This window comes from Heteronotia binoei, chromosome 21 (genome assembly GCF_032191835.1).
Source record: "Heteronotia binoei isolate CCM8104 ecotype False Entrance Well chromosome 21, APGP_CSIRO_Hbin_v1, whole genome shotgun sequence".
In the NCBI taxonomy this organism is placed as follows: Eukaryota; Metazoa; Chordata; class Lepidosauria; order Squamata; family Gekkonidae; genus Heteronotia; species Heteronotia binoei.
Window position 1 is genome coordinate 8,726,494 of NC_083243.1, and position 26,773 is coordinate 8,753,266.

Below are 26,773 nucleotides of genomic sequence, written 5' to 3' on the forward strand. Positions count from 1 at the left end.
CACCCACCTCACAGGGTGTCTGTTGTTGGGGAGGAAGGTAAAGGAGATTGTAGGCCGCTCTGAGACTCTTTCCTTGGAAGGGAAGCTGCTGTGAGAGCCCTCTCAGCCCCACCCACCTCACAGGGTGTCTGTTGTGGGGAAGGAAGAGAAAGGAGATTGTGAGCCACTCTGAGACTCTTCGGAGTGGAGGGCGGGATATAAATCCAATATCTTCCTTCTTCTAAACCCAAACCATTTCCACACCCCTGCCCAGCACACCCCAGGCGCCCAGCCTGACAAACGCCTGCTCTGAGGTGCCACAAAGAAAAGGCGACTGGGTGAGCGAGGGACCCTGGGGTGGTGGTGGGGGGGCAGTCACTGCCGCCAGACATACCACAAGAGGCTCCCCCATCAACTTCAGGAACTTGTGGACGTTCAGCGTGGTCAGTGGCTGCTCCATCGGAGTCCTGCGGCACGGCTGTCCTGGATCGGCGGCCATCTTGCAGTGGCAGAAAAAGAGTTTCGAGGCCGCTATGTTTGAGTCTTCGTTGCTGCAGGAAGAAAACCCGCAAGCTTGGATCCAGAATTCAAGATGGCCGACCCCCATATTCATGAATGTTGGCCCCGATCTGGTGGAATCAGTTCCCTATTGAGATCCAGACCCTACCTGGCTTATTCGCCTTCCGTAGGGCCTGTAAAACGGAGCTGTTCCACCAGGTTTTCAAGACTCTGTCCTTGAAAGGGCAGCTGCTGTGGGAGCCCTCTCCAGCCCCACCCACCTCACAGGGTGTCTGTTGTGGGGGAGGAAGGGAAAGGAGATTGTGAGCCGCTCTGAGACTCTTCGGAGTGGAGGGCGGGATATAAATCCACTATCTTCATCTACCTCACAGGGTGTCTGTTGTGGGGGAGGAAGAGAAAGAAGATTGTGAGCCGCTCTGAGACTCTTCAGAGTGGAGGTCGGGATATAAATCCAATATCTTCATCTACCTCACAGGGTGTCTGTTGGGGGGAAGGAAGGGAAAGGCGATTGTGAGCCGCTCTGAGACTCTTTGGAGTGGAGGGCAGGATATAAATCCAATATCTTCATCTACCTCACAGGGTGTCTGTTGTGGGGGAGGAAGGGAAAGAAGATTGTGAGCCGCTCTGAGACTCTTTGGAGTGGAGGGCGGGATATAAATCCAATATCTTCATCTACCTCACAGGGTGTCTGTTGTGGGGGAGGAAGGGAAAGAAGATTGTGAGCCGCTCTGAGACTCTTTGGAGTGGAGGGCGGGATATAAATCCAATATCTTCATCTACCTCACAGGGTGTCTGTTGTGGGGAGGAAGGTAAAGGAGATTGTGAGCCGCTTTGAGACTCTTCGGAGTGGAGGACGGGATATAAATCCAATATCTTCATCTACCTCACAGGGTGTCTGTTGGGGGGAAGGAAGGGAAAGGCGATTGTGAGCCGCTCTGAGACTCTTTGGAGTGGAGAGCGGGATATAAATCCAATATCTTCATCTACCTCACAGGGTGTCTGTTGTGGGGGAGGAAGGGAAAGGCGATTGTGAGCCGCTCTGAGACTCTTCGGAGTGGAGGGCAGGATATAAATCCAATGTCGTCTTATTATTATGATGATGATGATTTATTGCAACGAGGATTCTGTAACTTTATTTTTTGCTTTATTTTGGGGGCCACGTGACTTATTGTAGGATTGTAATTACCATATAGCCTACTGATTTTATATTGTTAAAAGTTTCTTTTATTTTAATAAGATGGTGACAAAAAGAAAAAAAAGGACCAGGCAGGAGGTGATGCGGCAGCTCGCCTGCTGACTGCACCTCCTTTACGGGTGGGGATTCAATCGGCATTCCGCAGTCTGCACCGGCTGCCCATCGAGTACCGGACTTCAAGGTTCTAGTGCTAACATTTAACGCCTTATGCGGCCTGGGACCAATATACCTGCGGGACCGTCTCTTTCCATACATGCCCAGGAGGTCGTTACGTTCGGCCTCCCAATGTCTGCTGGCTGCCCCCGGCCGAAGAGATGCCCACCTTGCCTCAACCAGGATCAGGGCTTTTTCAGTTCTGGCCCCGACCTGGTGGAATCAGTTCCCTATTAAGATCCAGGCCCTACCTGGCTTATTCGTCTTCCATAGGGCCTGTAAAACGGAGTTGTTCCGCCAGGTTTTTAAGAGCATAAGAGAACCCATGGTGGATCAGGCCACTTACCCATCCAGTCCAACACTCTGTGTCTCATAAGAACATAAGAGAAGCCATGTTGGATCAGGCCAATGGCCCATCCAGTCCAACACTCTGTGTCACATAAGAACATAAGAGAAGCCATGTTGGATCAGGCCAATGGCCCATCCAGTCCAACACTGTGTGTCTCATAAGAACATAAGAGAAGCCATGTTGGATCAGGCCAATGACCCATCCAGTCCAACACTCTGTGTCACATAAGAATATAAGAGAAGCCATGTTGGATCAGGCCAGTGGCCCATCCAGTCCAACACTCTGTGTCACATAAGATACGCCATGTTGGATCAGGCCAATGGCCCATCCAGTCCAACACTCTGTGTCTCATAAGAACATAAGAGAAGCCATGTTGGATCAGGCCAATGGCCCATCCAGTCCAACACTCTGTGTCACACAGTGGTCAAAAAACCCAGGGGCCATCAGGAGGTCCATCCAGTGGGGTCAGGACAATAGAAACCCTCCCACTGTTGACCCCCCCAGCACCAAGAAGACAGAGCATCACTGTCCCAGACATACGAACGTAAGAAAGTCATATTGGATCAGGCCAAGGGCCCATCCAGTCCAACACTTGTGGTGGCGGCCACAAGTATAGCCACCTTCAAGAAGGGTTTAGATAAAAATATGGAGCACAGGTCCATCAGTGGCTATTAGCCACAGTGTATGTGTATATATAAAATTTTTTGCCACTGTGTGACACAGAGTGTTGGACTTGATGGGCTGTTGGCCTGATCCAACATGGCTTCTCTTATGTTCTTATGTTAACACTCTGTGTCACACAGTGACCCAAAAACCCAGGCACCATCAGGAGGTCCACCAACAGGGCCAGAATTCCAGAAGCCCTCCCACTGTGCCCCCCCAATTTTAGCTGAGGCTGCGGGCGTTTCTTCTTGATCTGGTTGGTCTCCCCTGCCGGCACTGTCACCTGCGCTAGGAAATGGAATAAAAACTGCCATCCCTATGAGATATCATGATGTGAGATGGCTAGGCTGGGCAATATGCATTGTCATGGTAATCTGAGTGCCATTGAGTCGTCTGTTTATAAAATGTCTTGATTGTATTTTGTTGTTTTATCATATGTTGTACTCCGCCTTGAGCCCTACGGGGAACGGGCGGAATAGAAATTTACTAAAATAAAATAAGTAAATAAAATAAAGCCCTCCGCCTGAGAGACCCACTGCCAGTCAGAGCAGGCAATGCTGACCTTAACGATCCAAGCGTCTGATTCAGTAAGAGGCAACGTCATACGTGATCCTACTTTGTTTGGGGAGGGGCCGGGGCTCAGTGGAAGAGCCTCTGCTTGGCACGCAGAAGGTCCCAGGTTCAAACCCCGACAACTCCAGTTAGAAAAGACCAGGGGAGAGGTGATGGGAAAGACCTTGACCTGAGACCCCAGGGAGTCATGAAGTGGGGCTATAGCTCAGTGGCAGAGCATCTGCCTGGCATGCAGAAGGTCCCAGGTTCAATCCCCGGCATCTGCAGTTAGAAAGGACCAGGCAGGAGATGATAGGAAAGACTTCAGCCTGAGACCCCGGGGAGTCATGAAGTGGGGCTATAGCTCAGTGGCTGAGCATCTGCCTGGCATGCAGGAGGTCCCAGGTTCAATCCCCGGCATCTCCAGTTAGAAAAGACCAGAGGGGAGGTGATGGGAAAGACTTTGACCTTAGACCCTGGAGAGTCATGAAGTGGAGCTATAGCTCCGTGGCTGAGCATCTGCTTGGCATGCAGAAGGTCTCAGGTTCAATTCCCAGCATCTCCAGTTATAGGACCAGGCAGTCAGTGATGGGAAAGACCTCAGCCTGAGATCCTGGAGAGCAGCTGCCGGCCTGAGCAGACAAGACTGACTTCATAGCCCAAGGGTTTGATTCAGTAGATGGCAGCTTCATGTGCTAAACATGGGCCAGGCTCTGTATACAGCATTTGACTCAGGTTTTTGTGCGCGGCAACGCTCGCCCCAGGGAAGTCTCCTTCTAACAAAGCTTTGTTTCCCGACTTTGGTAGTTGAAGGGGCCTCATCAGAAGGGAAGCTTGGTCAGCCCAATGGCATCTCCTTCCCATCCTGGCCAAAGATACCAGCAGCAACGAGAGCCAGTTTGGTGCAGTGGTTAAGTGCACGGACTCTTATCTGGGAGATGCAGGTTTGATTCCCCACTCCTCCACTTGCAGCTGCTGGAGTGGCCTTGGGTCAGCCATAGCTCTCGCAGAGCTGTCCTTGAAAGGGCAACTGCTGTAAGAGCTCTCTCAGCCCCACCCACCTCACAGGGTGTCTGTTGTGGGGGGAGAAGATAGAGGAGATTGTAAGCCACTCTGAGTCTCTGAAAGCTAGTTTGGTGTAGTGATTAAGTGTGCGGACTCTTATCTGGGAGAACCAGGTTTGATTCCCCACTCCTCCACTTGCACCTGCTAGCATGGCCTTGGGTCAGCCATAGCTCTGGCAGAGGTTGTCCTTGAAAGGGCAGCTGCTGTGAGAGCCCTCTCCAGCCCCACCCACCTCACAGGGTGTCTGTTGTGGGGGGGGGAAGGTAAAGGAGATTGTGAGCCGCTCTGAGACTCTTCTGAGTGGAGGGCGGGATATAAATCCAATATCTTCTTCTTATCTTCTTCTTCTTCTTCTTATCTGGGAGAACCGGGTTTGATTCCCCACTCCTCCACTTGCACCTGCTGGAATGGCCTTGGGTCAGCCATAGCTCTCACAGGAGTTGTCCTTGAAAGGGCAGCTTCTGGGAAAGTTCTCTCAGTTCCACCCACCTCACAGGGTGTCTGTTGTGGGGGAGGAAGGGAAAGGAGATTGTGAGCCGCTCTGAGACTCTGATTCAGAGAGAAGAACGGGGTATAAATATATTGTCTTATTTCTCCCACCTGCATCCCAAAATATTTCCCTCCCACATCACAGGCCAGAAAATCAGTGTTGTCTCTTCCTTGGCTCCATTGTCAGCCAAAAGGGAGACTGTGGTCAAGGAATCAGAAGGAGACGGAGACTGGGCAGGGTGGCCATGAAGGAGCTGGAAAAGATCCTGAAGGGTAAGGATGAGCTGCTGGCAACCAAGATAAAGTGAATTAATGAAATTAATGAGTGGTAGGCTTAGAACAAATAAAAAGAAATACTTCTTCACCCAAAAAGTAATTGACGCATGGAATTCACTGCTGCAGGGAGTAGTGTCGGGTTACAAGCACAGACAAATTCAAGAGGGGACTGGTAAACATCTGGAGCAGAGGTCCATCAGTGGCTGAGTTACAAGGTGTAGATGGAACCCTCTGTCTGGGCCAGCGATGCTCTGTCTGCTTGAAGGGTCACAGTGGGAGGGTTCTGGAATTCTGGCCCCACTGGTGGACCTCCTGATGGCCCCTGGGTTTTGGCCACTGCGTGACACAGAGTGTTGGACTGGATGGGCCGTTGGCCTGATCCAACATGGCTACTTTTATGTCTACGGCAGTGATACTCTGACTTCTTGGTGCTTAGGGGGCCATGGTGAGAGGGCTTCTGGAGTTCTGGCCCTGCTGTTGGACCTCCTGATGGTTTTGGCTACCTCATCTACCTCACGGGGTGTCTGTTGTGGAGGAGGAAGGGAAAGGAAATTGTGAGCCGCTTTGAGACTCTTTGGAGTGGAGGGTGGGCTATAAATCCAATATCTTCATCTACCTCACAGGGTGTCTTGTGGGGGAGGAAGGGAAAGGAGACTGTGAGCTGCTGTGAGACTCTTCAGAGTGGAGGGCGGGATATAAATCCAATATCTTCAACTACCTCACAGGGTGTCTGTTGTGGGGGGAGGAAGGGAAAGGAGATTGTGAGCCGCTCTGAGACTCTTCTGTTGGACCTCCTGATGGTTTTGGCTAGTTTCAGTCAGCCCTCACCATGGGTGAGTAGGTGAACGATCAGCATTAAGCCTTGACTGGAGACCTTGGGGGGGCAGGGGGGTTGTAAAGGGCTGGGTGCATTAGGGCTCCAGAGAAGCTCTGATTCGTAGCAAGGGCTGAATCTCCTAGGCTGGGGAATACCTACGAGATGCTCTTCAGAAGCGTCACTTCAGTGGTTAAGGCGAACCGGTGCAGAGAGCCATAGACAAAGGCTGCTTCCATCAACACTCTGTGCTCTGGGAAGACAGAGAGAGAGAGAGAGAGTTAAGACCAGGGGTGGCCAAACTGTGGCTGGGGAGCCACATGTGGCTCTTTCACACATCTTGCGTGGCTCTTGAAACTCCCACCATGCCATCAGCTGGCTTGGAGAATGCATTTAAAGTTAAACTTGCCTTCTTTCCACCTTCCCCCCCCCCCAATCTATTTTCCTTCCTTCCCTCCCTGTCTTGCAGCTCTCAAACATCAGACATTTATTCTATGTGGCTCTTTCGTTAAGCAAGTTTGGCCACCCCTGGTTAAGACAGAGAGGAGAAAGGGAGGAAGAGTGAGACAGAGAAAGCACAGAAAGACAGAGACACAGAGGGGAAGTGACAGACAAACAGAGAAAAAGAGTCCGAGAGAGAGCGTGAGACACAGAGAGAGAGAGATGGAGAGACAGAGAGTCATTCCGGATCTGGCTCTGAAAGCTTCGACTTCCTCTTCTCTCCACCCACAACCCAATCCTTACTTTAAAAATCCGGTCAAGAGCCCTGATACAAATTTGGTGTATCTGGGAGAAGCGGGTTTGATTCCCCGCTCCTCCACTTGCAACTGCTGATGTGACCTTGAATCAGTCACAAGTTCTCGCAGAGCTGTTCCTCTCAAGAGCAGTTTCTGTCAGAGCTCTCTCAGCCCCTCCTGCCTCCCAGGGTGTCTGTTGCGGGGAAGGGAAGGGAGATTGTAAGCCACTCTGAGACTCCTTCGGGTAGTGAAGGGCGGGGTATAAATCCAATTGCCTCCTCCTCCTTGTTCAAAAATGACTCAATGGTAGTTTGGTGTAGTGGTTAAAAGCGGCAGACTCTAACCTGGGAGAACCGAGTTTGAGTCCCCACTCCTTCCACATGCAGCTGCTGGATGACCTTGGGCCAGTCACTGTTCTCTGAGAGCAGTTCTCTCAGAGCCCTCTCAGCCCCACCTACCTCTCAGGGTGTCCATTGTGGGGAGGGGAAGGGAAAGGAGATTGTAAGCTGCTCCGAGACTCTGACTGAAGGGCAGGGCATAAATCCCATCTCCTCTTAATATATTAAATCAAAAGAGTTTCCGGCTCAACATTAGGAAGAACTTCCTGACCGTTAGAGTGGTTCCTCAGTGGAACAGGCTTCCTCGGGAGGTGGTGGGCTCTCCTTCCTTGGAGGGGTCTGGAGACCAAGTCCTATGAGGAAAGGTTGAAGGAGCTGGGCATGTTTAGCCTGGAGAGGAGGCGGCTGACAGGGGATATGATCACCATCTTCAAGTACTTGAAGGGCTGTCCTATAGAGGATGGGGTGGAATTGCTTTCTGTGGCCCCGGAAGGTAGGACCAGAACCAATTGAAATTAAATCAAAAGAGTTTCCGGCTCAACATTAGGAAGAACTTCCTGACCGTTAGAGCAGTTCGTCAGTGGAACAGGCTTCCTCCTCGGGAGGTGGTGGGCTCTCCTTCCTTGGAGGTTTTTAAACAGAGGCTAGAGGGCCATCTGACAGCAATGAAGATCCTGTGAATTTAGGGGGAGGTGTCTGTGAGTTTAGAGCGGTTCCTCAGTGGAACAGGCTTCCTCAGGAGGTGGTGGGCTCTCCTTCCTTGGAGGTTTTTAAAAAGAGGCTAGATGGCCCTCTGACAGCAATGAAGATCCTGTGAATTTAGGGGGAGGTATCTGTGTGTTTAGAGTGGTTCCTCAGTGGAACAGGCTTCCTCGGGAGGTGGTGGGCTCTCCTTCCTTGGAGGGGTCTGGAGACCAAGTCCTATGAGGAAAGGTTGAAGGAGCTGGGCATGTTTAGCCTGGAGAGGAGGCGGCTGACAGGGGATATGATCACCATCTTCAAGTACTTAAAGGACTGCCCTATAGATGATGGGGTGGAATTGTTTTCTGTGGCCCCGGAAGGTAGGACCAGAACCAATGGGTTGAAATTAAATCAAAAGAGTTTCCGGCTCAACATTAGGAAGAACTTCCTGACCGTTAGAGCAGTTCCTCAGTGGAACAAGCTTCCTCCTCGGGAGGTGGTGGGCTCTCCTTCCTTGGAGGTTTTTAAACAGAGGCTAGAGGGCCATCTGACAGCAATGAAGATCCTGTGAATTTAGGGGGAGGTGTCTGTGAGTTTAGAGCGGTTCCTCAGAAGAACAGGCTTCCTCCTGGTGGGCTCTCCTTCCTTGGAGGTTTTTAAACAGAGGCTAGATGGCCCTCTGACAGCAATGAAGATCCTGTGAATTTAGGGGGAGGTGTCTGTGAGTTTAGAGCGGTTCCTCAGTGGAACAGGCTTCCTCAGGAGGTGGTGGGCTCTCCTTCCTTGGAAGTTTTTAAACAGAGGCTAGATGGCCCTCTGACAGCAATGAAGATCCTGTGAATTTAGGGGGAGGTGTCTGTGAGTTTAGAGCGGTTCCTCAGCAGAACAGGCTTCCTCCTCGGGAACTGGTGGGCTCTCCTTCCTTGGAGGTTTTTAAACAGAGGCTAGATGGCCCTCTGACAGCAATGAAGATCCTGTGAATTTAGGGGGAAGTGTTTGTGAGTTTCCTGCATTGTGCAGGGGGTTGGACTAGATGACCCTGGTGGTCCCTTCCAGCTCGAGGATTCTAAGACAGAAGGAGGTTTTTAAACAGAGGTTTTTCAACAGAGGCTGGATGGCCATCTGACATCCTGTGAATTTAGGGGGAGGTGTCTGTGAGTTTCCTGCATTGTGCAGGGGGTTGGACTAGATGACCCTGGAGGTCCTTTCCAACTCTAGGATTCTATTCTAGCATTACTTACGTCATCACTGATGACAATATTATCGCTTTTCCTGTCTGGGTGCCCTCTTACGACTTAAGAACATAAGAGAAGCCATGTTAGATCAGGCCAATGGTCCATCCAGTCCAACATTCTGTGTCACACAGCGGCCAAATATATATATATATATATACACACACACACACACACTGTGGCTAATAGCCACTGAAGGACCTCTGCTCCATATTTTTATCTAACCCCTTCTTGAAGGTGGCTATGCTTGTGGACGCCACCACCTCCTGTGGCAGACTTTACCCTTACAACTGCATATCTTTTTTTCCAAAAACCACAATATGGTACACAACCTCAGGGAAATCCCAAAGCTAAAAGCTGAGTCCTGTGAGTCACACTGCAAGCGAAACGGGACCTTTTTAGGCTGGGGGAACCTCCAAGGAAGCCAGTGCTGAGATTTTCAGAGAGAAAAGACCGGCTGAGGCACTCTCAGGTGTCTAGTGAAGCAGCTGGATGTCTTTACCTGTGGTCCCAACAGCTTGGATGTAAGCAAACACAAGGTCCGACTGACCCCGAAGAGCGTTTTCCAGATTCTGGAGGTCTTCTAGCGTGGCGACGTATTTCACTTCGTTAAAGAGGAGACAACTGTGAAGGAGACCAGGAGAGAAAGGCGGATGAAGCTCCCGCCAATACGCGGTGGTGTCTCCTTAGAGGGAGAAGGCCCGTTTGGGCTTCAGAGGGTGGGACACGCATCCACCCACTCACAGTTTTGGGACAATAAGTCAAAGTAGAGGCTGCCTCGTCAGGCTGGGAGTACGGAGACCCGAGTTCAAATCCCTCCTCGGACATTGAGTTCACTGCTCTCTGTCAGCTAAACCCACCTCACAGGGTTGTTGTGACGACGGAGGTAGGAGGAAGAAGAAGAAGGAGGGAAGGAAGAGGAGGAGGACGATATTGGATTTGTATCCTGCCTTCACTGTGAATTCCAGAGCGGCTCACAATCTCCTTTACCCTCCTTTGAGGGTGAAGCCAGGATACATTAGCAGTGGAGCCAGGAGACTTTGGGGGTGGAGCCAGGATACATTGGCAGTGGAACCAGGAGACTTTGGGGGTGGAGCCAGGAGACTTTGGGGGTGGAGCCAGGAGACATTGGCAGTGGAGCCAGGAGACTTTGGGGGTGGAGCCAGGAGCAAGGGTGTAACAAGCATAATTGAACTCCAAAGGGAGTTCTGGCCATCACATTTCAAGGGACTACACACCTTTTAAATGCCTTCTCTCCATTGGAAATAATGGATAGGGGTACCTTCTTTGGGGGCTCATAGAATTGGACCCCCTGGTCCAATCCTTTTGAAACTTGGAGGGTATTTTGGGGAGAGGCACTGGATGCTATGCTGCAAATTTTGGTGCCTCTGCCTCAAAAAACAGACCCCCAGATACCTGTGGATCAATTCTCCATTATACTCTATGGGAATCGGTCTCCACAGGGAATAATGGAGTGCCCAGCAGACACCACCACCACCCCGCCTTCTGATGGCCCTGAAGTGGGGGGAGGGCCTCCAAACCAGGGATCCCCTGCTCCCACCTGGGGATTGGCAACCTTAGGTAGAGACCAGAACAGCTGGGAACTGCTGTAAGGGGCTCCGAGACTCAATTCTAGCTGATCTACCACAGGCCAACTTGGATCTGCAACCATGGAAACCAGGAGATGGCAGGTCAACTCACAAGAGGACGTTGGCTACGATGGCGTCCACGCTGAACAAAGCGTCTGTCGGGAGCTCTCGAACCAGCACCTGGCCCCTGGAGAAGGAGACAAAAGCGCAGGAAAAGCTTGTGAAAACTAGGCTGAGGTTTGTTTTATTTCTGTCTTGTTTTTATATATTGCCCCCACCTTCTTCCTCAAAAACAAGCAAAGCACCTTCAACTAGTCCAAGGTCACCCCTGAACTTTTGCGGCAGAGAGGGGATTCAAGCCGGAGTCTCCCAGGTCCTACGGCAACATTCTGACCTCTACACCACACTGCCCTCAGGGTGGGGAGGGAATCCAGGGCGGAACTGAGCCCCCCCCCCCACTCCACTTACTGAAATCCCTTCCAACAGTGAAAACTTCTGGTGGAATCAAGTCAGCTGGGTGGCCACTGTGTGAGACAGGAGGCTGGACTAAATGGACCTTCACTGGTCTGAACCAGCAGGGCTCTTCTGATGTTCTTATGAAGGCCTCAGCCTCTCTGCCCTGTTGTTGGCCCTCCAGAGGAACTGGTTGGCCACCGTGTGAGGCAGGATGCCGGACTAGATGGACCCTCATTGGTCTGATCCAGCAGGGCTCTTCTGATGTTCTTATGAAGGCCTCAGCCTCTCTGCCCTGTTGTTGGCCCTCCAGAGGAACTGGTTGGCCACCGTGTGAGGCAGGATGCTGGACTAGATGGACCCTCATTGGTCTGATCCAGCAGGGCTCTTCTGGTGTTCTTATGAAGGCCTCAGCCTCTCTGCCCTGTTGTTGGCCCTCCAGAGGAACTGGTTGGCCACCGTGTGAGACGGGATGCTGGACTAGATGGACCCTCATTGGTCTGATCCAGCAGGGCTCTTCAGTTGTCCTTATGCACTGGGTTCAATTCAATGTTCTGGTTTTCACTTCCAAAGCCCTTCACAGCCTTGGATGCAAACGTCTGTGGGACCATCTCTCCTAATACGTTCCACCGCAACAACATTTCTCATCTAAGGAAAGGCTCCTGAAGGTAAGAACGCTGCAGACGCATAAGATCACCAATTCCCCATTCACACCAGTTCTTTGTCAAGAGATGCACATGTGAATAACCTAAGAGCATAATAGCAAACGAACAACAAGGTAGAGGCATCGCTCTCCAGCTAAAAAGACAACATCACTGCAACATTATGATATGGGCTGGGCAGCATACATCTACCTCTAGCCATTGCAACGTTGTATTTTCAGTTGGATAGCGATGCTTCTACTAGCCTGTCGTTTCTTTACTTTTATACTTTTTTGGTTATTCGCATGTGCATCTCTTGACAAAGATGCTAATCGAAACGGGAAATGTAACGATCGAAATTCCGTTGAGAACGTACTTTATGCACCGTTGGGGAATATATTTATGTCACCTTTGAGTGTCGTACAAATCTTTACATACGAAGCTGCCTTATACTGAATCAGACCCTGGGTCCATCGAAGTCAGTATTGTCTTCTCAGACTGGCAGCGGTTCTCCAGGGTCTCAAGCGGAGGTTTTTCACACCTATTTTTGCCTGGACCCTTTTTAGTTGGAGATGCCGGGGATTGAACCTGGGACCTTCTGCTTGCCAAGCAGATGCTCTACCACTGAGCCACAGCCCCATTCATGGCTCTCCAGGGTCTCAAGCTGAGGTTTTTCATGCCTACTTGCCTGGACCCTTTTTAGTTGGAGATGCCGGGGATTGAACCTGGGACCTTCTGCTTGCCAAGCAGATGCTCTACCACTGAGCCACAGCCCCATTCATGGCTCTCCAGGGTCTCAAGCTGAGGTTTTCACACCTATTTGCCTGGACCCTTTTTTGGAGATGCCAGGGGTTGAACCTGGGACCTTCTGCTTACTAAGCAGATGCTCTACCACTGAGCCACCGTCCCTCCACTAGACATATGAAGCTGCCTTCTACTGAATCAGACCTTGGGTCCATCAAAGTCAGTGTCTTTTCAGACTGGCAGCAGCTCTCCAGGGTCTCAAGCGGAGGTTTTTCACACCTATTTGCCTGGACCCTTTTTTGGAGATGCCGGGGATTGAACCTGGGACCTTCTGCTTACCAGGCAGATGCTCTACCACAGAATCACCTTCCCTCCCCTTTTTTCATCCTTGAAGCTGCCTTCTACTGAATCAGACCCGGGGTCCATCAAAGTCAGTATTGTCTTCTCAGACTGGCAGTGGCTCTCCAGTTTCTCAAGCTGAGGTTTTTCACACCTATTTTTGCCTGGACCCTTTTTAGTTGGAGATGCCGGGGACTGAACATGGGACCTTCTGCTTACCAAGCAGATGCTCTACCACTGAGCCACCGTCCCTCCCCATTACATATTCCTTGGAAGCCTGGAAATGTAATTGAACTTGGGTGGTTTGGTTTATGTTATTCTGGATATTGTATTTATTGGGGACAGTGTGTGTGTTACAGCATTCTGAATTTTTCTCATAAATAATACTGGTGTTTTGTGTATTCTTTATGTGCTGGAGACATTAAATGCATGGTTTTCATTATACAAGGGAGATAGCTGGTGTTTTCTGGTTGTTTAGTCTTTCTCCCCGTCCCTGTTTTTTCATTGTACAGCATTGTTTTTCATATTTTGTAGTCTGCTGAACCTCGGTGAGACAGGTGAGCTCTAAATGAAGTAAAATCAATCGATCGAGCCATCAATCAAGCCCCTGTTCTCCTGTGCTTGGGGACGGCCCGCTCCTCAAAACATTTCCTTTGTAACTCCAATCGGTTTTAACATTTGCATCTGCAACAAAATGATGTACTCACCTGAAAAGGTACGCTTTCCCCACAGAACTGTCCTCTCTACAGTATCCTAATGTTTCTTCTCGGTGGCAGTTCACCTGCAAAGAAAAAAAGATACCCTGGCACTGAGACGATGTACGCAAAACTCTCTGCACTTCATAAAGCGCCACGGAAACGGTGGATAGTGCTATCATCAGAGAATCACCAGCGTGGTGTGGGTGGTGACTCCTTCTTCGACTGGCTAAGCCACTGGCCTGATCCAGCATGGCTTCTCTTATGTTCTTATGCGACTCAGAGTGCTGGACTGGAGGGACCATTGGCCTGATCCAATATGGCTTCTCTTATGTTCTTATGTGACACAGAGTGTTGGACTGGAGGGGCCATTGGCCTGATCCAACAGGGCTTCTCTTATGTTCTTATGTGACACAGAGTGTTGGACTGGATGGGCCATTGGCCTGATCCAACAGGGCTTCTCTTATGTTCTCATGTGACACAGAGTGTTGGACTGGAGGGACCATTGGCCTGATCCAACAGGGCTTCTCTTATGTTCTTATGTGACACAGAGTGTTGGACTGGATGGACCATTGGCCTGATCCAACATGGCTTCTCTTATGTTCTTATGTGACACAGAGTGTTGGACTGGAGGGGCCATTGGCCTGATCCAACATGGCTTCTCTTATGTTCTTATGTGACACAGAGTGTTGGACTGGAGGGACCATTGGCCTGATCCAACAGGGCTTCTCTTATGTTCTTATGTGACACAGAGTGTTGGACTGGAGGGGCCATTGGCCTGATCCAACATGGCTTCTCTTATGTTCTTATGTGACACAGAGTGTTGGACTGGAGGGACCATTGGCCTGATCCAACATGGCTTCTCCTATGTTCTTATGTGACACAGAGTGTTGGACTGGAGGGGCCATTGGCCTGATCCAACATGGCTTCTCTTATGTTCTTATGTGACACAGAGTGTTGGACTGGATGGGCCATTGGCCTGATCCAACATGGCTTCTCTTATGTTCTTATGTGACACAGAGTGTTGGACTGGAGTGGCCATTGGCCTGATCCAACATGGCTTCTCTTATGTTCTTATGTGACACAGAGTGTTGGACTGGATGGGCCACTGGCCTGATCCAACATGGCTTCTCTTATGTTCTTATGTGACACAGAGTGTTGGACTGGAGGGACCATTGGCCTGATCCAACAGGGCTTCTCTTATGTTCTTATGTGACACAGAGTGTTGGACTGGAGGGGCCATTGGCCTGATCCAACATGGCTTCCCCTATGTTCTTATGTGACACAGAGTGTTGGACTGGAGGGACCATTGGCCTGATCCAACAGGGCTTCTCTTATGTTCTTATGTGACACAGAGTGTTGGACTGGAGGGACCATTGGCCTGATCCAACATGGCTTCTCTTATGTTCTTATGTGACACAGAGTGTTGGACTGGATGGGCCACTGGCCTGATCCAACATGGCTTCTCTTATGTTCTTATGTGACACAGAGTGTTGGACTGGAGGGACCATTGGCCTGATCCAACATGGCTTCTCTTATGTTCTTATGTGACACAGAGTGTTGGACTGGAGGGGCCATTGGCCTGATCCAACATGGCTTCCCTTATGTTCTTATGTGACACAGAGTGTTGGAGTGGAGGGACCATTGGCCTGATCCAACATGGCTTCTCTTATGTTCTTATGTGACACAGAGTGTTGGACTGGAGGGACCATTGGCCTGATCCAACATGGCTTCTCTTATGTTCTTATGTGACACAGAGTGTTGGACTGGAGGGACCATTGGCCTGATCCAACAGGGCTTCTCTTATGTTCTTATGTGACACAGAGTGTTGGACTGGAGGGACCATTGGCCTGATCCAACATGGCTTCTCTTATGTTCTTATGTGACACAGAGTGTTGGACTGGAGGGACCATTGGCCTGATCCAACATGGCTTCTCTTATGTTCTTCTGTGACACAGAGTGTTGGACTGGAGGGGCCATTGGCCTGATCCAACATGGCTTCTCTTATGTTCTTATGTGACACAGAGTGTTGGACTGGATGGGCCACTGGCCTGATCCAACATGGCTTCTCTTATGTTCTTATGAGACACAGAGTGGTGGACTGGATGGGCCATTGGCCTGATCCAACATGGCTTCTCTTATGTTCTTATGTGACACAGAGTGTTGGACTGGATGGGCCACTGGCCTGATCCAACATGGCTTATCTTATGTTCTTATGAGACACAGAGTGGTGGACGGGAGGGGCCATTGGCCTGATCCAACATGGCCTCTCTTATGTTCTTATGTGACACAGAGTGTTGGACTGGAGGGGCCATTGGCCTGATCCAACAGGGCTTCTCTTATGTTCTTATGTGACACAGAGTGTTGGACTGGAGGGGCCATTGGCCTGATCCAACAGGGCTTCTCTTATGTTCTTATGAGACACAGAGTGTTGGACTGGAGGGGCCATTGGCCTGATCCAACATGGCTTCTCTTATGTTCTTATGTGACACAGATTGTTAGACTGGATGGGCCACTGGCCTGATCCAACATGGTTTCTCATATGTTCTTAATATTCTTAACATATTGGTCAGCAAGAAAAATTCTGCCCAGTATTACAAAAAGGTCCTAGCGTAGCTCTTTTGAACATTAGGCCCAGGGAGCTTTCAACACGACGACACAAACAGCAACTTATTTTTTAAAAACATGTTAGTTCCTAAATAAAGAGCCCCGTGGCACAGAGTGGTAAAGCTGCAGTACTGCAAGTCCTAAGCTCTGCTCACAACCTGAGTTCAATCCCAGGGGAAGCTGGGTTCAGGTAGCCGGATGGAGGTTGACTCAGCCTTCCATCCTTCCGAAGTCGGTAAAATGAGTCCCCAGCAAGGACTCATACTTCCCATACCGGGAAAGCGTAGATGACTGGGTAAGGCAACGGCAAACCACCTCATAAAAAGTCAGCCGTGAAAATGTTGTGAAAACAAATTCACCCCAGATTCGGAAACGACTGGTGCTTGCACAGGGGACTACCTTTTTCTTAGTTCCTAAAGAAACCTTTATCTGCTCTTGAAAACCCGCCCCCCCCCAACAACAGACCATTAAAGCAATTAAAACCAAAGCTAAGAAGAAACACATAAACATAAAAACAACAATTAAACCCTTTAAACTCTTTTAGAAGGCTCTGGGTCTTGACGCTCTATGCTGCCTGGTCACCTTCTTAAAAAGACCACGATCTCCGATTCAATTTGACGCTGATTTAATTGCATGTTTTCAGTCTGCTTTGCCTGCTATCTATATCTGTTTGTGACACTGTACAGCCTTGGAGAAGGACGGAGGTGGGGTGGAACATCTTTAATGAATCACTTGAAAGGACTCTGACGTTAAAAATCACCTCCCTGACATCACTATCTTATCACAGCAGAACGAGTCTGGTCCAGCTCGCTCTCTGTGCCGTGTGACTGACATTTCTCAACATCTGGATCTTCTTCCTTCCATAACAAATCCCCACCCCTCCCCCACCGCCTGACCTCCCACTAAACAGTGTGCATCTGAGATTATGGAGAGACCTTTCGCCCTGCTTGCAGCAGTCCATGGTAAACCTCTGGCTAAACTGAAGAGTGTCACAGCATGTGGCTACTGAGCACTTTTCTTTTCTTTTTAATTTTTCCAATAACTTTATTAAGAAGAAGAAGAAGATATTGGATTTATATCCCGCCCTCCACTCCGAAGAGGCTCAGAGTGGCTCACAATCTCCTTTCTCTTCCTCCCCCACAACGGACACCATGTGAGGTGGGTGGGGCTGCAGAGGGCTCTCACAGCAGCTGCCCTTTCAAGGACAGAGACTCAGAGCGGCCTACAATTTCCTTTCCCTTCCTCCCCCACAACAGACACCCTGTGAGGTGGGTGGGGCTGAGAGGGCTCTCATAGGAGCTGCCCTTCCAAGGACAGAGTCTCAGAGTGGCCTGCAATCTCCTTTCCCTTCCTCCCTCAAAACAGACACCCTGTGAGGTGGGTGGGGCTGAGAGGACTCTCCCAGAAGCTGCCCTTCCAAGGACAGAGCCTCAGAGTGGCCTGCAATCTCCTTTCCCTTCCTCCCTCACAACAGACACCCTGTGAGGTGGGTGGGGCTGGAGAGGGCTCTCACAGCAGCTGCCCTTTCAAGGACAGAGACTCAGAGTGGCCTACAATCTCCTTTCCCTTCCTCCCCCACAACAGACACCCTGTGAGGTGGGTGGGGCTGAGAGGGCTCTCCCAGAAGCTGCCCTTTCAAGGACAGAGTCTCAGAGTGGCCTGCAATCTCCTTTCCCTTCCTCCCTCACAACAGACACCCTGTGAGGTGGGTGGGGCTGAGAGGGCTCTCACAGCAGCTGTCCTTTCAAGGACAGAGTCTCAGAGCGGCCTACAATCTCCTTTCCCTTCCTCCCCCACAACAGACACCCTGTGAGGTGGGTGGGGCTGGAGAGGGCTCTCACAGCAGCTGCCCTTCCAAGGACAGAGTCTCAGAGTGGCCTACAATCTCCTTTCCCTTCCTCCCCCACAACAGACACCCTGTGCGGTGGGTGGGGCTGGAGAGGGCTCTCACAGCAGCTGCCCTTTCAAGGACAGAGACTCAGAGCGGCCTACAATCTCCTTTCCCTTCCTCCCCCACAACAGACACCCTGTGAGGTGGGTGGGGCTGGAGAGGGCTCTCACAGCACCTGCCCTTCCAAGGACAGTCAGAGCGGCCTACAATCTCCTTTCCCTTCCTCCCCCACAACAGACACCCTGCGAGGTGGGTGGGGCTGGAGAGGGCTCTCAGAGGTGTAACCCAGAAAACTGGAGTTCTCTCTGGGTCAAAGTGAGAAGAAGATGGTAGGTAGGTAATTTATATCTACTTTAAGGATGCCAGTCACAGCTGCTGGCGAAACGTCAGGTCTCACAATGCCAGGATCACAGCTACACAGCCCAGAAAATCTGTAACAACCAAAAATCCCCAATTTTTACCTTCCAATTATAAATTCATGGCATCTTTTTTGTCATTCCATTTATTAGGTAACAGGGAGTTTTTTTGCTATGGACAGTAATATAGATGTCATTGCTCTCTTATGTCTATCCGTATCAGGGAGTATCCAACTGCCTAATAAAACTGCTTTCAGGGCCGAGCGGTATTTTTATCTGCAGCACAGAGTTTATAATTGTCTCTATTTAAGACCAATGCTGTTGGACTATGGGACTACCAAGAGCTTTCCGATGCCACCTTGCTGGTACAGATCAGTTTGGGAGCTGGAAGCAAATTTATTTATTTCATTTCTCTACTTTCTTTCACTGCAATGGGGACCCAAAATGGCTTCCCTCAGTCTCCTCTCCTCCATTTTATCCTCACAACAACCCTGTAAGGTAGAATCATAGAATCGGAAGGGACCTCCAGGATCATCTAGTCCAAACCCCTGCACAATGCAGGAAACTCACAAAGACCTCCCCCTAAATTCACAGGATCCTCATTGCTGTCAGATGGCCATCTAGCCTCTGTTTCAAAACCTCCAAGGAAGGAGAGCCCACCACCTCCCGAGGAAGCCTGTTCCACTGAGGAATCGCAAAAATGGTCAGGAAGTTCTTCCTAATGTTGAGCCAGAAATTCTTCTGATATAATTTCAACCTGTTGGTTCTGGTCCTACCTTCTGGGGCCACAGAAAACAATTCCGCACCATCCTCTATATGACAGCCCTTCAAGTACTCGAAGATGGTGATCATATTACCTCTCAGTTGCCTCCTCTCTAGGCTAAACATGCCCAGCTCCTTCAATCTTTCCACATAGCGTCTTCAGACCCCTCACCATCTTCGTCGCCCTCCTCTGGACCCGTTCCAGCTTGTCTATATCCTTCTTAAAATGTGGTGCCCAAAACTGAACACGACTCCAGGTGAGGTCTTACCAGAGCAGAGGAAAGCGATACCATCACATCACGTGATCGGGACACTATACTTCTGTTGATACAGCCCAAAATTGCATTTGCCTTTTTAGCTGCCGCATCACGCTGTTGACTCATGTTCAGCGTACGATCCACTAAGACCCTGAGATCCTTTTCGCACAGACTACTGCCAAGACAAATCTCCCCCCATCCTATAACCGTGCATTGGATTTTTCCTACTTAAATGCAGAACTTTACATTTATCCCTGTTAAAATTCATTTTATTGGTTTCAGCTCAGTTTTCCAGCCTAGGTAGGCTAAGCTGAGAGGCCTTGACTGGCCCAAGGTCACCAGGCAAGCGTCCATAACAGAGTGGGGATTCGAACTTGGGTCTTCCAGATACTAGTCTGACAGCTTTAACTGCTACACCACAATGGCTCTCGAAAAGACTTCCCAAGCCATTTCTAAGGCAAGGGAAAATTGCTTTGAATTACCTTCAAGACTGAAATTCCATAATCTCGAAGAGCTTCTACGGAGTTCTCCAGCTGTTCCAGGAACACATCTGCAGACTGAGAGGCTACAACAGCAACAAGAACAATGTTCTGATTTATTGTCACAATCCATTATTCCTGTAACTGTTGACACGTCGCTGAAAGCACACAGATCCTATCGTTTGCCTCGCCGGCAAACGGAGAGCTTCTGCCATGACTGTGCGCAGTACAACATATACCAGCTTGACTACCACATTTTCTACTGCCAAAAGAAGGCACAAGGGCTCTTTTGACTGCCGCAGAAGCAAAGAATCCTACACTTGGAAGGGACCTACAGGGTCATCTAGTCCAACCCCCCTGCTCAGTGCAGGAAAACCACACACGCACACACCCAGTGATCCCTGCTCAGAAGATGGCCAAAAAACCCTCCAGGATCCCTGGCCAAAATGGCCTAGAGAAAAATTGCTGCCTGGCCCCAACAGTGTCAATCATCATCTCCCTGGACAAATAAAAAAGGGAACCATGAGAACTAAGCCACCATGTTTTGGAACTAGGCCACCATGTTTTGGAATTAAACCACCATGTTTTGGAACTAAGCCACCATGTTTTGGAATTAAGCCACCACGTTTTGGAACTAAGCCACCATGTTTTGGAACTAAGCCACCATGTTTTGGAACTAAGCCACCACGTTTTGGAACTAAGCCACCATGTTTTGGCTCTTGGGGCCTGCATGGAGGAAAACCAGTCAGAACAGGGGCTGCAGACAGAAGGGGACAGAGGAGAGAGAGAGAGCAGAAAATCTGGATGGATTAGGGTTGCCAACTCTAGGTTGGGAATTTCCAGGACTTTTGGGGGGTGGAGCCTGGGGACTGTGGGGTTTGGAGGGGGAAGGACCTCAGCAAGGTAGAGTCCCCCCTCCAAAGCATCCATTTTCTCCAGAGGAACTGATCTTGTTTTGCTTTCATGGCCATTTCTTATATGCCCAAGTATAGCCAATCACCATTTTGGGGTCAGAAGGGGATCCTCCTCTTTGGTTGGTCCAGGGATCCTGGAATTTTTTTTTTTTTGCCTTCCCCTGGGTATAGAGCAAGGGTTACTGGGAAAGTGGGGGAAGGCAAATGAGAATTTCCAGCATCGTGCAGGGGGCTGGACTAGATGACCTCTAGGGTCCCTTCCAAGCTCTCTGTTTCTGTTTCCTGCCAATACACAGCTGGAGCACATTTGGCTTCTGTGCAGAAGGCACGTGGCCCTTCAAAAGGTGCCAAGGGCTTCAGTGCCATTTCCCCTGTCATGATTCTCACAGCCACAGTTTCCTCTTCCTTTAAAAAAAACCCAGCAATAGCAAGACTGCCATAGGATTAAAATGCTGTAAAGATCTGTTGCTTAGGTCCTATGAATTCCCAGCTTTCCCTAGACTAGGGGCGGCCAAAGTTCCTCAGCCTAAGAGCCTCAGAGAATAAATGTCAGGTGTTTGAGAGCCTCAAGACAAAAACGTCAAAGTGTTTGAGAACCGCAAGGAAGGAGGGAAGGAAGGCAAATAGATGGAAGAGGAGGGAGGGAAGGAGAGGTGGAAAGAAGAAGACGACTGCAAATTTATATCCCGCCCTTCTCTCTGAATCAGAGGCTCAGAGCGGCTTACAATCTCCTATATCTTCTCCTCCCACAACAGACTCCCTGTGAGGTGGGCGGGGATGGGAGAGCTCTCCCAGAATCAGCCCTTTCGAGGACAGCTCTGCCAGAGCTATGGCTGACCCAAGGCCATTCCAGCAGCTGCGAGTGGGAGTGGGGTATCAAACCCAGTTCTCTCATATAAGAGTCCGCACACTTAACCACTACACCAAACTGGCTCTCCACACCAAACTGTCTCTCCTGATTTAAAGAGACAAGTGATTTAGAGACAAATGCCTTCTCCCAGCTGGCTGATGGGGCGGTGGGGGCTTCCAGAGCCACACAATATGCACGAAAGAGGCACATGTGGTTTGGCCACCCCTGACCTTTTTGTTGCTGAGATACACCTTTCCCCTTCTAGCTCCACAATGAAAAGGGATAAAGACTTACTTTTTTTAAAAAAAAATTGAAAACTAGGTGTTATGTATTGAACATAAGTGATCAGGCCGCATGGCGAGAGATACTGAAGGCGACCCCCGGGTCCCCGGATGGAGCTCGCCAGTCGCCCCGCCCATCAAGATCTGTGGCGGGAAGTCTGACTGACCAGGATTGGCCTGGTCGGATGAGGGGGCTGTTCCGGGTAATGTATATAAGCGGGGCCCGGCCCGCGTGTTCTCTCTCTTGTAATGTGCTACTGAATAAACTATGTTGCCTTCAACCCGTCTCGGTTCTCAGTACATTACACTAGGAATTCAGAGAACCCAACTGCTAGATCGTTATAATATTACAACGCTACAGCAATCTAGCGAGTGAGGATATTTTAAAAAACAACTCCCTCTAGAAGCACATGAGGGAATGGCTGTGGAGGAACAGGGCAGGGAAAATGCGAGGAAACCCACGCGGGAAGCCCCACAGCCATTGCTCTGAATTGGCAGTTGCTGAAGCAAAAGGAACATTACAAGGGACCCCTGCTCTCTGGAAGGCCCCCTAAGTTTGAACAAAATGGATCAATTCAGAATTGAAGTGCAACGCATTTCCAAGACAGTCAAATTGAGCTCCTATAACGGGCAAATCCAAAGCGCAATCCATGAAAGGGCTTTTATGAGGACCAACCCAAATAACGAGAGCTCCGTGGCACAGAGCGGTAAAGCTGCAGTATTGCAGTCGGAGCCCTCCGCTCATGACCTGAGTTCGATCCCAGCAGAAGCTGGTTCAAGTCACCGGCTCCAGATCGGATTTCAATAGTTTTATTTTTTATGAAATCAGACAAATCAGACAAACAAAAAGAATATCAGACAAACGAAAAGAATATCCAGATCGACTCAGCCTTCCATCCTTCTGAGGTCGGTCAAAGGAGTCCCCAGCTTGCTGAGGGGAAAGCATAGATGACTGGGGAAGGCAATGGCAAACCACCCCGTAAAAAGTCTGCCGTGAAAACGTTGCGAAAGCAGCGTCACCCCAGAGTCGAAAACGACTGGTGCTTGCACAGGGGACTACCGTTACCTTTTAACCCAAATAAACATGTAACTCTGTGCAGGTGCAAACAACTTTTGAAATCCTTAAGAATACTTTCCTAAAAACGGGTGGAATTCTAGCAGGAGCTCCTTTGCATATTAGGCCGCACCCCCTGATGTAGCCAATCCTCCAAGAGATTACAAAAAAGAGCCCTGTAAGCTCTCCGAGGATTGGCTACATCAGGGGGATGCGGCCTTATGCAAATGAGCTCCCTCTAGAATTCCACCCCTGCCTAAAAATATGCCCCAGTGATTAAGACAGGAGGTACTCCTGAGCAGACCTGCTAGGACTGTTTTCCCCACCACCACTCTGAATTTGGCATCACTGCGTAAAGTAAGAGGAAACAGATTTCCTGCCTGTCTCAGCCTTCCAGCGAGTTTTACGACTGAGCTGGGATCTGAACCCAGATCTTCTGGATCGGGGGTGGCCAAACTGTGGCTTAGGAGCCACGGGTGGCTCTTTCACACGTATTATGTGGCTCTCGCTGCCCCACATCGGCCAACTTGGAGAAGGCATTTCTCTCTTTAAATCACATTCCAAGCCAATATGGCCGGCAGCTTGGAGAATGTGTTTAAAGTTGCTTCCTCTCCTTTCCACCTCTCCCCTCCTTCCCATCTTTTTCCTTCCTTCCTTCCCTTGTGGCTCTCAAACATCTGACGTTCATGTCTTGCGGCTCTCAGACAACTGAAGTTTATTCTATGTGGCTTGCAAGTTTATACACTATAGCCCAGAACCACTATGAAGCATAGCCTGAGGATACACAATCCCAGTGCACAACGCCTGGGGCTCTTTAGCTTGGAGAAACATCGATTGCGGGGTGACAGAGAGGTTGACAAGATTATGCATGGGATGGAGAAAGAGAGAAAGAAGTCCTTTTCTCCCTTTCTCACAATACAAGAACTCATGGGCACTCAATGAAATTGCTGAGCAGTCGGGTTAGAACGGATAAAAGAAAGTACTTCTTCACCCAAAGGGTGATTAACATGTGGAATTCACTGCGACAGAAGGTGGCGGCCACAAGCATAGACAGCTTCAAGAGGGGATTGAATAAACATATGGAGCAGAGGTCCATCAGTGCCTATTAGCCACAGTGTATTATTGGAACTGTCTGCGACAGTGATGCTTTGTATTCTTGGTGCTGGGGGTGGGGCAAAGTGGAAGGGCTTCTAGCCCCACTTGTGAACCTCCTGATGGCACTTGGGGAGTTTTTTTGGCCACTGTAACACAGAGTGTTGGACTGGATGGGCCACTGGCCTGATCCAACATGGCTTCCCTTATGTTCTTATGTGACACAGAGTGTTGGACTGGATGGGCCATTGGCCTGATCCAACATGACTTCTCTTATGTTCTTATGTGACACAGAGTGTTGGACTGGATGGGCCATTGACCTGATCCAACATGGCTTCTCTTATGTTCTTATGTGACCCAGAGTGTTGGACTGAATGGGCTATTGGCCTGATCCAACATGGCTTCTCTTCTGTTCTTATGTGACCCAGAGTGTTGGACTGAATGGGCTATTGGCCTGATCCAACATGGCTTCTCTTATGTTCTTATGTGACCCAGAGTGTTGGACTGAATGGGCCACTGGCCTGATCCAACATGGCTTCTCTTATGTCCTTATGTGACCCAGAGTGTTGGACTGAATGGGCTATTGGCCTGATCCAACATGGCTTCTCTTCTGTTCTTATGTGACACAGAGTCTTGGACTGGATGGGCCATTGGCCTGATCCAACATGGCTTCTCTTATGTGACACAGAGTCTTGGACTGGACTGGCCACTGGCCTGATCCAACATGGCTTCTCTTATGTTCTTATGTGACACAGAGTGTTGGACTGGATGGGCCATTGGCCTGATCCAACATGGCTTCTCTTATGTGACACAGAGTGTTGGACTGGATGGGCCACTGGCCTGATCCAACATGGCTTCTCTTATGTTCTTATGTGACACAGAGTGTTGGACTGGATGGGCCACTGGCCTGATCCAACATGGCTTCTCTTACGTTCTTGCATTAAGCAAGTTTGGCCACCCCTGTTCTGGATCCTAGACTGAGGCTCCAACTGCTACACCACACTTCCTGTTCCAGCTGACCCTGTATCTTGCTGCTAACTCGTCCAGCTTGAATTGCGAAGTCTCCCGGCCCTGTTATAGTGAATGGAATATTGTTCTGGTGAGGGAACTCCAAACCTAGGGGACTCTCCAACCAGTGTTCCCTCTAAGCTGAGTTAGCGTGAGCTAGCTCACAGATTTTTAGCCTCCAGCTCACACATTTTTGTCTTTGCTCAGGAAGGAGGACTGCACAACACACTAACTGATGTAGTAGCTCACAACTGTAAGGCCAGTAGCTCACAAAGTAGAATTTTTTGCTCACAAGACTCTGCAGCTTAGAGGGAACACTGTAACCTACTTGAGCTTGCAGGCCCATTTGGAATTTCTGATACGGCATGGTGGGTGCAACGGCAACATGGCTGCTTCAGGAGGCGGAGCCAGCGACAACACGATTGCCACAGCTTAACTTCAGTCAGTGCAGATCCTGATGCTGTGGCGGCAGCTGTTGCCACATTTTTTTAAAAAATCTACAAAGTCAATCAATTCTCCAACAGCCAATCAGAAGACTTTCTGCGCAAAAGCCCTACTTGGCCCCACCCACTTTTTAAAAACACTTGGCACATGCCAGAAAAGATGTCAACCTTGTTGGGGAATTCAGTAGTCTTTTGGCCCCTTCCCAGTTTCTGACAAATGAGTTTTTCCATACTCCAACTAAACCAATCTTCAATCCTTTCTCCCTTCCTTTCCTCCCTCCTTTCCCTTTCCTTCCCCCATGAGCCAAAGGTGATAAAATCTGTATGAAGTGATAATACTCACCTTCTCTCCTAAAATAAACCAAGGATGCTTTTGATGCTGGTAAGCCGCTGAAATACTCCTGGAGTTTCAGCTCTGAAAAAGTGTCTTCTCCATTACTTGATGGAAATGCGCCCAGGAGCAGAAGACAGCAAAGGAGAGCCCATCCTTCAGATGGTGGGGACGACATGACTTCAGGCACTCTGAGGGACGGCTCTTAAAAAGAATTTGACACAAGTGTTTTTGAAACCTCAGGTTCCAGATCTAGTGCTAGCCACCTTTACCATTCAAATATTGCTCAATTATTCTTAAAACCAACTCAGAATAATAAAGATTATTTTCATCATCAATATGCTTGATACGTACACGTTTACTCAAATGCAAGAAGGTAAGAACATCAGAAGAGCCCTGCTGGACCAGGCTAGTGATACATCTAGTCCAGCATCCCGTCTCCCAGAGTGGCCAGCCAGTTCCTCTGGAGGGCCTAAAACAGGGCAGAGAGGCCGAGGCCTTCATAAGAACATCAGAAGCGCCCTGATGCATCAGACCAGTGAGGGTCCCTCTAGTCCAGCATCCTGCCTCACACAAAGACCAACTAGTTTCTTTGGAGGGCCTGAAACAGGGCATAGAGGCCGAGGCCTTCATAAGAACATCAGAAGAGGCCTGCTGGATCAGACCAGTGTGGGTCCATCCAGTCCAGCCTCCTGTCCCACACAGTGGCCAACCAGTTCCTCTGGAGGGCCAAGAACAGGGCATAGAGTCCAAGGCCTTCATAAGAACATCAGAAGAGCCCTGCTGGATCAGACCAGTGGTCCATCTAGTCCAACCTCCTGTCTACACAGTGGCCAACCAGTTCCTCTGGAGGTCCAACAACAGAGCAGAGAGGCCAAGGCCTTCATATGAACATCAGAAGAGCCCTGCTGGATCAGACCAGTGTGGGTCCATCCAGTCCAACCT

The 26,773-nt window shown here is 49.7% G+C and overlaps 1 protein-coding gene and 3 non-coding genes across 4 annotated transcripts in view; all 4 read right to left on the reverse strand.

Moving 5' to 3' along the window:
- LOC132588730 (thioredoxin domain-containing protein 16-like) overlaps nucleotides 1-26,008 on the reverse strand; it is a 91,310-nt gene extending 65,302 nt beyond the window's left edge. The window contains 7 exon segments of the mRNA XM_060261118.1: nucleotides 374-530; nucleotides 6,217-6,307; nucleotides 9,545-9,666; nucleotides 10,744-10,818; nucleotides 13,516-13,589; nucleotides 19,859-19,941; nucleotides 25,841-26,008. Of these exon segments, the coding sequence (XP_060117101.1) occupies nucleotides 374-530; nucleotides 6,217-6,307; nucleotides 9,545-9,666; nucleotides 10,744-10,818; nucleotides 13,516-13,589; nucleotides 19,859-19,941; nucleotides 25,841-26,006 (768 nt within the window). The 5' untranslated portion in view covers nucleotides 26,007-26,008.
- Nucleotides 12,293-12,364, reverse strand: TRNAA-GGC (transfer RNA alanine (anticodon GGC)). Its single transcript has one exon. It is a non-coding gene; the product is annotated as a tRNA-Ala (tRNA).
- Nucleotides 12,430-12,501, reverse strand: TRNAA-GGC (transfer RNA alanine (anticodon GGC)). The gene has a single exon. It is a non-coding gene; the product is annotated as a tRNA-Ala (tRNA).
- Nucleotides 12,563-12,629, reverse strand: TRNAT-AGU (transfer RNA threonine (anticodon AGU)). Its single transcript has one exon. It is a non-coding gene; the product is annotated as a tRNA-Thr (tRNA).
- Nucleotides 26,009-26,773: the final 765 nt, after the last annotated feature.